A 13,007-nucleotide genomic window follows, 5' to 3' on the forward strand; every position below is an offset into this window, starting at 1 on the left:
ATTCAATACAGGTTTAAATTAGAAATGAGGCAATGGTGACTAAATCAAAATGAGTGTACAACAAATTAAATTTACCTGGGAATCCAATTCGTGGAATTTTTTGTTTCAATGTCCAATCTTGTCTTGATTCTTGGACATATTGAGTTTTTGAATGATTTTGCCTTTGATCGATTCTCAGCCCATCTTTGCATCATATAAAGACGTATTTCCTCCATCATGGACACTATTGGCTTACTCCTTGCTTGTACAATTACGCTGTTGAATGCCTCGCTCATGTTATTGACGAGTGTGTCACACAAAGGTCTGGGGATGAACCTTAAATTTGACCAATACCTGTAGAAGTGCCACACAGAAATCATTAATGCTTCACAATCAGTTTCAGCATAGGTGAGTAAAGTTACCTAGGGGGTATTCCTAACAGATGTTTGAAAGCATCGTTGTTAACTTCTTTCAGCAGTAAATGGACATAACAAAACTGTGCAAAAATAGTATCCATACCTTTTGCTGGTCTGACATGAATGTGTAGGCTGCACAGATATCTGGTCCCCCAAGATCATCAATTAACAACTCCAAAAACCATGTCCATGTGTCCTTATTTTCCACTTTAACGACGGCACAGGCAATTGGTAGCATTTGGTCGTTGGCATCCCTTCCAACAACAGTAAGAAGTTCACCCCCATACTTATGTTTCAGAAAACATCTATCTAAACCAATGAAAGGGCGACATGAAATCATACTATCTTTGCAGGCCTTTAAACACATGTAGAACCTGCTGAAATATTTTTCGCCTTCATTTCCTTCCATTTTGACCTTTGCTGTAGAACCAGGATTAGAACGAAGAATCTCATGTGCATAATCATAGATTTTACTAAACTGTTCTACAAATGACCCATCAACTTGCTCAACAGCTAGTGTTTTCGCTCTACGAGCCATGGACTTTGTCACATCAATATTCCACTTCCTAGTAACTTTATTGCGAATATCAACGACCCTCAAACTTGGGTTGTCTCTTAATGTGTTTTCCAACCTACTACTTAACCACTTAGCATTAAGCATTTTCACATTGAATTCTCTGCTGCACTTGTGCTTGTCATTAATTCTCCTTAACTGCCATATGTGTGTTTCAGCCATATAAGCACAATATGCAAACCAAGAACACTTCCCTTTCCCACCCAAACATATCACTCTACATCTACGTTTATCATTTTTTTGAAGTTTAAGCCTTCTTCCAGATTGCACTCCATATGTCCTTATTGCCTCTATAAATGCCTCTTTATCTGAAAAATATGTTCCAACTTCCCACTGGTATTAGGCCATACTTTTGGGCATTTTAAAGGTCCCAAAGTTTGCCTTACATTGGCTGCGACTTGCCAATGAGTCATCACTGCTTGGATCATCGCTGTACATCTCATCTGATTCCCACCCATCATCAGATAACCCCTTATCTCGCATATCAACATGGTCACTGCAATCAAATTCTAAATCATCATCCTCGCTATCTTCTTCCCCATTTCCTTCCCATAAATTGTCCTCATAATGGACACTTACATCAACTAGATCAGAATCAGTTTCATCTTCATTTCTCTCCTCCCCACCTACTGCCTCATGTGCCTCAGCTCCAATTTCAACACCTTCACCTACTGCATCAGCTCCAGTTTCGTTATCTACACCTACTCCATCAGCTCCAGCTTCGTCACCTTCTGCACGAACTCCAGTTTCCTTATCTACACCTACTCCATCAGCTCCAGACCTACTCCATCAGCTCCAGCTTCATCACATTGAACTTCTGCATCAACTCTAGTTTCCTTACCTACACCTACTCCATCAGCTCCAGTTTCATCACCTTCAACTACTGCATCAGCTCCAGTTTCCTTACGTACACCTACTACATCAACTCTAGTTTCCTTAAATTCAGTTTGTGGCTCCACCCTAATGTTATGGTGACTATCTGCGTCATCTTCCAATTCATATTCCATATCACAAACGTTTTTATCCTGTTGCATTTCAGCTTCATGAACAACATTAATATCCTGCACATGATTAATGTGATCTCCATCGCCACAACCACTGTGCCCATCCACCTCAGCCTGGACCTCAACATTTGTAGTTCCTATTTCTGCAACCACCTCTTCAGGGAAGTATTCCAAAAAATTGTCCACAACCTCAACTTCACAAATTGAGTGATTAACATACATATGAACCTGCCCATTCCTTCTAGCAATTCTAACCATTTGCATTGCACCCATGTCATCAGTCAAAATTTTCAAGTTGTTCTCCAATACCTCTGACCTACTAACATTATACCACAAATCTTTAATGTTTACATAACCCATTTCCCTAAGTATTCCCATTATTTCAAAATAGTTCCACCTATCTGGGTCACACGCCAACGTGGACGTTAACCCATTACTATAACTCCACCTAGCTTCATTCCTTTCAAAGTATCCCCCATGGTGGACCACCACCTCAAATCTATCGTCACACATCCCAATCTATAAAAATACATATTCCAAGTTACTCGACACACAACCAATGCCCACATATACAATACATATTACATCCCATACCCCAAAAAAGTTAAAACAGGACCACAACCCACTAACCACAAACAAACGGGACCACCACAAAGCAACGGGACCACAACCCACACACCATTACAAACACACACAGACAGAATAACACATAAAAAATAAAACCAACGCCGACAAAGACAATACTATAAAAGTAAAACGCGACATTCAATCCATAAAAAACCAGAAAACTTACCTTCGATTTCGTCCCACTATGAACACAGCGACGAACCTTTGTCGCACCGAAGGAGACCGCAAACCCTAATATATTGATTGATTGATTTTCGCTTCTTCCTCGAACCCTAATTTGTTCAATCGTTATCCCCAAATTCTTCCTCGCACCCAGATTTCTTTCCTCCTCCCACCCAAATTTCTTTCTTCAACGAACCCTAATTTCTTTCTTCCAAGAACCCTAATTTCTTACCTTCGATTTCTTCCAATTACCACTGCCTTTAATTTCTCGTTCTGTAATGTCCACATAAGCTGATGTCCCTACTTGACACGTCATGTAAAATTGCCACAGTAACACATCAAATCACTCTGCCGTTAATTTTTTTAACGCTGTTAACACACAGGACTGAATTGAACCTCCTACACAAACTAAGGGACTAAATTGAACCCCGAAAAAAAAAAGGACCAAAATGAACCTCGCATATAAAGTAGAGGACCAAAAGTCTAATTAAGCCTAATGAAAATGGTAAATTTGGGGTGTCAATGTATATTTTCCCACATTTATTTATGTTTTAGCTTTTTATTTGAAATTGTAGTTCTTTGATGGAAAAAGTTACGTGAAAAAGGTAAAGAATTGCAAAATTTAACGATAAGGGTTTTAAGTCTCCATTGTTTTGTTCCATCTTCGTTCTACGATTCCTCTAAAAAATCACTCGTTCTCCATCTTCAACCTTCGTTCACCCTGAGAACTGTCCTCCTCCCAATCATTCACAATCACCCTCTTTGCGCATTCTCCTCACAATACAGAGAGACACATTACCAATATTACCAATTTGTTCATATTACCAAACAACTTCAGAAACGAAAAAACAGAGTATAGAAAATCAGCAGAAAATTCGCAAAACGGGAACAGAATTGCTGGTGAAGAAGAACTCCCAGAAGCTCATTTAGGTAGCCCACACCAAACCTCACATAGCTTATGCTTTCACTGTAGTTGTATGCATGAGTTAAGGGAAAGATATAAATATTTGGATACCAGGAAAGGGATTATCATTCAAGAGGGATGAAAAATAAAAATTGGAGGTATATATAGATGCAAATTATGTAGGGTATGTCATGTAGGAAAACTACCTCGAGATATTGCTTGTTCTTGGTGAAAATTGTTGGTCTGGAGAAGTAAAAAACAAAATATTATTGCAAGGTCTATTGTGAAGGTTGAATTTCAAGCTATGACGCATGAGATGTGTGAATTGTTATGGCCGAGAAATATTGTAAGAGTATATGATTCTTTATTATGATAATAAATCAGCTATTAGCATCGTTAACGGTCCAGTTTAGTATGATTGAACAAAACACAGAAATAGATCACTTTATTAAAGAAATATTGAATTGATGTCTTATTGCTACTTCTTTTGTCTCATATGAGTTTCAATTAGCATATTTGTTTACAAAAAGTCCTCCCACCGAACGATCTTATGATCTCACATACAAGTTAGGGATGATAGATATTCACTCATCAATTTGAGGAGGAGTTTATTAGTAGGATATTAAGTGTCCTGTTAGAAGCTATTAGAAGTTGAAATATTCTAAAAATCTCTGTGTAATCAATACTTTAGGATTAGAAGAACTATCTTTATATAGCAGCCGATGTATTGTTTCAAATAAATCGATTGAATAAATCTTCTCTCATTAAGATTAATCATTTTCAAGTACTGGCACATAATTTGGTGTTTTATGCATGTTGGTCATGATTTATTTATTTTTGTTGATATATTGAGTTACACAAAATTCTTTACAGATTAATTAGGTTTTATAGACACACCTAGCAATTCAAGTTCAATCTACCTTTCATGTTTGACTTGAAAATCTTCGAGACTGGAAATATTAGCTATCACAGACTGAAGACTTGATGATTGTTTTGGGGAAAAAAACCTTAACGTTTGACACCATGCAGTTCATTAATTGGATTAAACATTTTAGGCTGCAAGAGAGGATGAAACTAAATCCATCATAGCAACTTTTCATCCCAAAAGATAAAATTCATCTGTACTGGATAACCATATTCTATCACAAAACAACCACTTTAACAAGTGGAAACTTTATTCATTTAAAGGAACTAAACTGAATTAGTAATTCATCTTCAAACTTGAAGGATTCCTTCATTTCTTCTTCAGATTCATCAGAGTCTGATGCACTATAAATCGAACCTGACCTTGCAGGGAAGCAATCTCTTAAGATGCTGGCATGTGTTCTGCCTTCCACTATGTGAGTCAAAGCATCAACAACCTGTAGTAACAAATATGAAGTCAAGTAAAATAAAAAAGCATCACCTTAGAACCTGCTCATGCATTTATCAAGTTGACCATGAATGTTAGGAAAAACAACACATGATTGTTTTTCATTTAATCTAGCACTGTCTCTAACATATTCTTTACTGTTGGACATGTCAAAATTTGTTCAGAGTTCATATATAATATAGAAAAAAGAGTTTCCAAAATTGTAGCCTACCTGAATCATATTTAGTCTCTTTTTGGGCTCTCTGCTTAGACATTTCTCTGCTAATCGAATCATCCAAAATAGTTGATGGGCATCATGAGATTTTGTGATTCTTTCATCAACTAAATCTGCATATTTCCTATCTTTTAAAAGTGGCCTTGCCTGCAAGAAATTTTCTTTTGGATATTAATTGACAAACTAAATAGGATATTTAATTTTGTCTAGTTATCAGAATGTTGGAATTAAAACTTATGAATCAAACCTAACACTTGTACAAAGTCAAAATAAAAAGAACATTATCAATAGTAGTTGATTGTGTTCATGTACTTAAAGGTCAAATGAAAGAAATACAAATTAGAATACTGAACTACCAATTCTGCCTAAATAGTGTCTTAAATGATTGTAAAAAAAGATTCAAAAGGGACTAAGATTTTAGCATATCCGTGAAATTTATTTGAATCATGTTGATGCCTTGATGAGTTGAGGTTGTACGATAGCATTAAGATACTTAAGTTGAAATTTCTTAGGCTTTAGATTGTTACCCATCCCATAAGACTTCTTTCTCCGAGTCTTTTATCCATAGGTCTCATTCCTGTTATTAGCTGTAGTAGAACCACCCCAAAGGAATACACATCTGTTTTAATTGACACTTTACCAAATTCTGCATATTCTGGTGCCATATAACCCCGACTCCCAAAACATTCTGTGGAGTATGAGGAGTCTTCAATCACAGTTCTAGCCAAACCAAAATCGCCTAGCTGATAAAACACAAAAAATAATTCGTTAGTTAAACTTGAGGAGGTGAAGGATGTTTGGCTGTGGAACCAAATTGCAGTGAACTCTAAGAGCTTATTAATTGATCACTCATTTTAAAATATAGCAAAGAAAATGTGTATATATAGAGAATCCACTGTTTCTAATAATCCATTATAAATGAAAGCCTAAATGGTAGAGCAGATGCTGCAATTTTTCATAGGAAGAAGCATTGCTAATAAAATAAATTAGTTCTCCCTTCTTCTGATGACCATGTAATATGCATGTATGTATTTTGTTTTATATAAATGATATCATTACCAATGCGTCATAATCATGTGTAAGAAGAATGTTGTTTGCTGTCAAATCTCTGTGTATTATGTTATTCTCATGCAGGTATAGCAGTCCTTTGGCAGCTCCATCAGCTACTTTCACCCTGTCTGTCCAATCAAGAGGTTTACGAGAATGTTCTGCACAGTAAGAAACCATGGTTAGTACCCCCTTTAATTTAATATCAATAAATGCACACATTCATAATCTTGGCAGTGTAGGCTATATTATAAGTTTGGTTTGATTTCTGTCATACGAGATAAATGTTGGTCCAATGAAGCATTGCAGACATATTCATACACAAGAAGTCTATTGTTCCGTTCTGAGCATGATCCTAACAGCATGACCACATTCTCATGCATTGCTTTGCTGAGGACATCAACTTCAGACTTGAATTCCTTCTCTCCCTTTTGGTTAGCATACGTGTGTTTCTTGACAGCAACCTTCTGTCCACGCAACTCCCCTTTATAGACACAACCAAACCCCCCTTCTGATAGATAGTTCTTAGGGGAAAACCCTCGTGTGGCTGCACACAACTCAGCATATGAGAACTCTTTTTTTCTGTTCCTTTCAAACTGTGGTCTTCTGTTATGGCAAACAGAGCAAACAGATTTTTCAGCCCTTTGGTGTGCTTCATGGTAGCTCATGTGCTGTTTTTCTTGTTTAACTTTTGTGTGTGGATTAGACATTTTTGTTTGACTTGTCCCTTGAGTATAGAGAATGAGAATGCACAATGACATATTTGAAGGATTCTACTAACCTTGAATTTGGAGCCAGAAAATTTGGCATTTTGTGAGATTATATATATGCATGTGGGTGCCTTGGTTTTCCAAGTTTTACTAAGTTGAAGAACAATTGAGGATCTTGAAACTGTCTTTATCTCATGACATTGTAGTAACTGTTAAGGAATTGTATGTGAAGATTCTTTTTACCTGGTCTTTGAATGTAGCTGAAGTTTTGATGTTATCAATTTTCTTTTATTCTACAACTGATTTTCTTCCATTAGATGATCATACAATAGTTTCTTCCACAATCAAGAAGGTCAGTGACCTTTTGTAAGACCGTCACAATTACGGTAAATAATACTCAAGAGAATAACAGATGCTATGCTAGGATAGAAAAATTGAGTGTTTTGACCATTTGTTATAAAACAGTCTTAATACATTATCAGAACTCTTTTTTTCTGTTCCTTATCTAATTCTCCCTAGTCATGATACATGTTGAGGAAATTTGATTAGAAGTTCATTTTATTTAAAAAAAAACAAGGAATTCTCTTGAGGGGTTAAGATCTTAAAAACAAAAATGTTGAAGATAGAGACATCTCCATAGTACGACGAGTATTGTTCATGTAATATTTTGGATTGAAATGTTTTAACTTTCGAAAAAGTCCAAAAGTTGCGAAGTTGTCGAAGACACTGTTTGAGAATTCAAGATAAGCTTTGGACATGGTTGGAATAACAATGTTCGAGAAATTGATGCTTTTAAATCACAACTTGTAGGCTTTTCCTATATATTTTAATACCCAACAAGAATGTTGAAGCAATGTTTTCACACATGCAAATGTTAAAATTGTTTTTTTTTTTTTAAATAAGATGTAAAATATATTTAAGTTTACAACTTTATTAAAATTTTAACCAATAAAATAATAGTGTGTTAAAGAAAGTGTGATTTATCACTTTTATTTTATATGTTTAGTATTAGTTTTGCTTAACATTAAATATCGAAAATTTATTGGGAAATGTAACATTTAATATTTATAAACACACTTCCATGTTATGATCAATTGTACCAGTTTCATTTGCTATTAACATAAGTCTGAAAAAAAAAAAAAACTTGTCAAAAAGTCATCAAATTTTTTCATAAGTTTAATTAATGTATATACTTTTAAATAATTGTGTTGAATTATTAACTAAATTTTTAATTCAAATAACATATATGTGTATGTAACTTTTATTGAGATTACTCTTCTATGTTGCCAAGTTTATTTTTTGGTTATGTTTTTAATTGCATAATGATTAAAAAGTACTAGTATCATTTTGCCACATAATGTATAATGTAATGTTATAAGACGTTGAGTTTGAAAATTATTGTATAAAAAAATGTGATTAAGAGAAAAGATTCTAGTAAAGATGACCTTATAATATGGATGAGATTAATTATAAACAAAAAATAAATGAAAACTATCATGCTTAAATAAATTAACCATTTATTAGGTGATTTTGAAAACTTCAATGTAAACTATGTCCTTTGATGTTGAAATGTTAACTTCTCTATTTATAATTTCTTCTAAAACAATTCCCATTTTAAAATTAATTAAAATTTTCTTGTGGTAAATATTACAAAATAATTAAAACTTGATTTGGTCTTCCCCACATGATTTATGTAAGATTTGAATGTATTCTTTTTATAATATATACACATAGTTTTATTTTAAGTATATTCTATCTAGTTCCAAGAAGTGAAACTTCTCAAACATGCTTTAACCCTCACATTTTCTACGAGTAAGTTCTTTAAAAATTGTTCTAAACTTTTACTCTATTTTTATTTCAAATTATAGTTCTTTGATGGGAAAATCTATGGTGAAAAGGGTAAAATATTATAAGATTTAGTAATAAAAGAGTTTTAAATTTCACTTCTAATGTCTACTAATAATGTCTAGGGCAAAATGGTCAACTTAACTTATCTCATTTTAGTCCGTCTCGTCTTGGTCCGTCACTGTAAAACAAGTGAGGAAATGCAACTTGCTCCGCCACATTTGTGGGAGCCTGCCACTTTATTTTTATTTTTTTTTTAAATTTTATATATAAAATTTATTTATATATATATATATATATATTTATAAACAAATATTTAAAGCATATTTAATCATACAAATATTTTTTTAATCTTTTAATAGATCAATTAATATTTTTAATTAAATAAATTAAAATAATTATTTCATTTACATATTAAATAACAATATAATAAATAATAACTGAAACTTTCGTAAGGTTAAGGATTTAAATTGTAATAATATTGTATATTTACATCGTTACAAAAATATAATATATAAGAGTTATCTTTTTAATTATTTTTAATTTGAAAAAATAAAAAATAAAAATAGGTCATTGGGCCAAGGGTGGGCTATCCGTCTTTGGCTTGCTAGTTTGGCAGACTAGGCGGGTCAAACCACTACGGGCTGACGGGTTAAAAATGCCAACTTGATCCGTTCCGTTTTGGCAGGCTGGTTCATCATGTCCAACCCACTTTACCATCCATACTAGTGTCCTTGGGTGTGAAAGATATTAGAACATATTTGATTAGTGCTTACTGAAAGAAAAAAGAAATCACTTAAAACAACAAAGATTGAATGTTATTATCTTTGTTTATTGTAATCTTCAAACTGGGTAACCATATTCTATCACAAAACAACCACTTTAACAAGTGGAAACTTTAGTCATTTAAAGGAACTAAACTGAATTAGTAATTCATCTTCAAACTTGAAGGATTCCTTCATTTCTTCTTCAGATTCATCAGAGTCTGGTGCACTTTAAATTGAATTTGACCTTGCAGGGGAGTAATTGTAATCTCTTAAGATGCAGTCAGGTGTTTTGCCTTCCACTATGTGAGTCAAAGCATCAACAACCTGTAATAACAAATATGAAGTCCTTAGAATCTGCTCATGCATTTATCAAGTTGACCATGAATGTTAGGAAAAACAATGTATGATTGTTTTTCATTTAATCTAGCACTGCCTCTAACATATTCTTTACTATTGGACACGTCCAAATTTGTTCAAAGCTTATTTATAAGTAATATAAAACTATAAAACGAAGACAATTTTCAAAATTGTAGTCTACCTGAATCATATTTAGTCTCCTTTTGGGCTCTCTGCTTAGACATTTCTCTGCTAATCGAACCATCCAAAACAGTTGATGGACATCATGAGAATTAATGATTCTTTCATCAATTAAGTTTACATAGTTCCTCTCTTTTATAAATGGCCTTGCCTGCATATTAATTGACAAACTAAATAGGATATTTGATTTAGTCTAGTAATCAGAGTGTTGGATTGGATTACAAACTTATAAATCGGACCCAACAGATGTATAAAGTCAAAATAAAAAGAACATTATCAATAGTAGTTGATTTTGTTCGTGTACTTAAAGGTCAACTGAAGAAAATACAAATTAGAATAACTGAACTACCAATTCTGCCTCAATAGTGTCTTAAATTGTAAACAAGATTCAAAAGGGACTAAGATTTTAGCATATCCGTGAAATTTATTTGAATCATGTAGATGCCTTGATGAGTTGAGGTTGTACTAAAGCATTAATATACTTAAGTTGAAATTTCATAGGCTTTAGATTGTTACCCATCCCACAAGAGTTCTTTCTCCAAGTCTTTTATCTATAGGTTTCATTCCTGTTATTAGCTGTAGTAGAACCACCCCAAAGGAATACACATCTGTTTTAATTGACACTTTGCCAAATTCTGCATATTCTGGTGCCATATAACCCGTATTCCCCACACATTCTGTGGAGTATGAGGAGTCTTCAATCACAGTTCTAGCCAAACCAAAATCGCCTAGCTGATAAAACACAAAAATAATTCGTTAGTCACACTTGATGAGGTGAAGGATGTTTTCGCTGTGGAACCAAATTGCAGTGAGCGTTGAGAGCTTATTAAAAATGATCACTCATTTTAAAATATAGCAAATAAAATGTGTATATGTTGAAATCTACTGTTTCTAATAATCCATTATAAATGATAGCCTAAATGGTAGAGTAGATGCTGCAATTTTGCAAAGAAAGAAGCATTGCTAATAAAATAATGTTAGTTCTTCATTCTTTTGCTGACCATGTTGCATGCATTTTGTTTTATGTAAATGATATATATCATAAAGTATTGACTGTGCATATTGTTACCAATGCATCATAGTCATGTGTAAGAAGAATGTTGTTTGCTGTCAGATCTCTGTGTATTATGTTATTCTCATGCAGGTATAGTAGTCCTTTGGCAACTCCATCAGCTACTTTCACCCTGTCTGGCCAATCAAGAAGTTTACGAGAATGTTCTGCACAGTAACAAACCAAGGTTTGTACCCCTTCAATTTAATATCAATAAATGCACACATTCATAATCTGGCAGTGTAGGCTATGTTATGAGTTTGGTTTGATTTCTGTCATACGAGATAAATGTTGGTCCAATGAAGCATTGCAGATATATTCATACACAAGAAGTCTAAGGTTCCGTTCTGAGCATGATCCTAACAGCATGACCACATTCTCATGCATTGCTTTGCTGAGAACATCAACTTCAGACTTGAATTCCTTCTCTCCCTTTTGGTTAGAATAAGTGTGTTGCTTCACAGCAATCTTCTGTCCACACAACTCCCCTTTATAGACAGAACCAAACCCCCCTTCTGACAGATAGTTCTTAAGGGAAAACCCTTGTGTGGCTGCACACAACTCAGCATATGAGAACTCTTTTTTTCTGTTTCTTTCATACTGTGGTCTTCTGTTATGGCAAACAGAGCAAACAGATTTTGCAGCCCTTTGGTGTGCTTCATGGTAGCTCATCTGCTGTTTTTCTTGTTTAACTTTTGTGTGTGGATTAGACATTTTTGTTTGACTTGTGCATAGAGAATGAGAATGCACAATGCCCTATTTGAAGGATTCTACTATCAACCTTGAATTTGGAGCCAGAAAATTTGGCATTTTTTGAGATTATATATATGCATGTTGGTGCCTTGGTTTTTCCATGGTTTACTAAGTTGAAGAGCTATTGAGAATCTTAAAACTTTCTTTACCATATGACATTGTAATAATGATTAAGGAATGTATGTGAATATTCTTTTCACCTAGTCTTTGAATGTACCTTAAGTTTTGATGTTATCAATTTTCTTTTATTCTACAACTGATTTTCTTCCATTAGATCATACAATAATTTCTTCCACAATCAAAAGTACAGTCACCTTTTGTAAAACCTTCACAATTACGGCAAATAATACTCAAGAGAGAATAACAAATGATAGGATAGAAAAATTGAGTGGTTTGAACATTTGTTTAAAACAGTCTTAAAATATTATAATTATTTAGTTTACATTTAAAATTCTGCCTAGTCATGATACTTGGTGAGGATGTTTGTTAAGAAGTTTATTTTAATGAAAAACGAAAAGAAATTCTCTTGGGGGGTTAAGATCCTAAAAACAAAAATGTTGAAGAAAGAGACATCTCCATAGTACGAGAGGTATTGTCTATGTCATATTTTGGATTGAAATGTTTTAACTTTCGAAAAAGTCTGAAAATAGCAAAGTTTTCGAAGACACTGTTTGAGAATTCAAGATAAGCTTTGGACATGATTTAACAATGTACGAGAAATTAATGCTTCTAAATCACAACTTGTAGGCTTTTCATATATATTTTAATACCCAACAAGAATGTTCAAGCAATGTATTCACACACACAAATGTTAAAATTGATTTCTTTTAAAAATAAGATTAACATATATATAATTTTTCGTGAACTTTAATAAATTTTAACCAACAAAATAATAGTGTGTTAAAGAATATCACTTTTATTTTATATGTTAAGTATTAGTTTTTCTTAACGTTAAATATAGAAAATTTATTGGAAAATGTAACATTTAATATTTATAAACACACTTCCATGTTATGATCAACTGTACCAGTTTCATTTACCATCA

General features: G+C 33.5%; 2 protein-coding genes across 2 annotated transcripts; both read right to left on the bottom strand.

The window, feature by feature from the left end:
* Positions 1 to 3,377: 3,377 nt before the first annotated feature.
* LOC114181736 (proline-rich receptor-like protein kinase PERK8) lies at positions 3,378 to 6,967 on the bottom strand. Its single transcript, XM_028068274.1, has 5 exons — positions 6,577 to 6,967; positions 6,312 to 6,460; positions 5,780 to 5,995; positions 5,250 to 5,399; positions 3,378 to 5,027 (listed from the first exon to the last, which is right to left on the bottom strand). Exons 1-5 carry the CDS (start codon positions 6,965 to 6,967, stop codon positions 4,845 to 4,847), a joined length of 1,089 nt encoding a protein of 362 aa, XP_027924075.1. The 3' UTR covers positions 3,378 to 4,844.
* Positions 6,968 to 9,849: 2,882 nt separating this feature from the next.
* On the bottom strand, positions 9,850 to 11,881 carry LOC114181742 (proline-rich receptor-like protein kinase PERK8). Its single transcript, XM_028068286.1, has 4 exons — positions 11,491 to 11,881; positions 11,228 to 11,376; positions 10,675 to 10,890; positions 9,850 to 9,945 (listed from the first exon to the last, which is right to left on the bottom strand). The coding sequence occupies exons 1-4, from the start codon at positions 11,879 to 11,881 to the stop codon at positions 9,850 to 9,852; spliced, it is 852 nt and encodes a 283-aa protein (XP_027924087.1).
* Between the last annotated feature and the right edge of the window lie 1,126 nt (positions 11,882 to 13,007).

Source organism: Vigna unguiculata, chromosome 1 (genome assembly GCF_004118075.2).
Source record: "Vigna unguiculata cultivar IT97K-499-35 chromosome 1, ASM411807v1, whole genome shotgun sequence".
In the NCBI taxonomy this organism is placed as follows: Eukaryota; Viridiplantae; Streptophyta; class Magnoliopsida; order Fabales; family Fabaceae; genus Vigna; species Vigna unguiculata.

Bases quoted from the DNA above. Each gene is read 5' to 3' on its own strand.
- LOC114181742 (XM_028068286.1), bottom strand. From the start codon at position 11,881: ATGAGCTACCATGAAGCACACCAAAGGGCTGCAAAATCTGTTTGCTCT. The intron at 10,891-11,227 runs GTAACAATATGC...GTGTTTTATCAG, and splicing joins CACATGACTATGATGCATTG to CTAGGCGATTTTGGTTTGGC. The intron at 9,946-10,674 runs GTAACAATCTAA...TTGTTATTACAG, and splicing joins AAAGAACTCTTGTGGGATGG to GTTGTTGATGCTTTGACTCA.
- LOC114181736 (XM_028068274.1), bottom strand. From the start codon at position 6,967: ATGAGCTACCATGAAGCACACCAAAGGGCTGAAAAATCTGTTTGCTCT. The intron at 5,996-6,311 runs GTAATGATATCA...GTGTTTTATCAG, and splicing joins CACATGATTATGACGCATTG to CTAGGCGATTTTGGTTTGGC. The intron at 5,028-5,249 runs GTAGGCTACAAT...TTGTTACTACAG, and splicing joins AGAGACTAAATATGATTCAG to GTTGTTGATGCTTTGACTCA.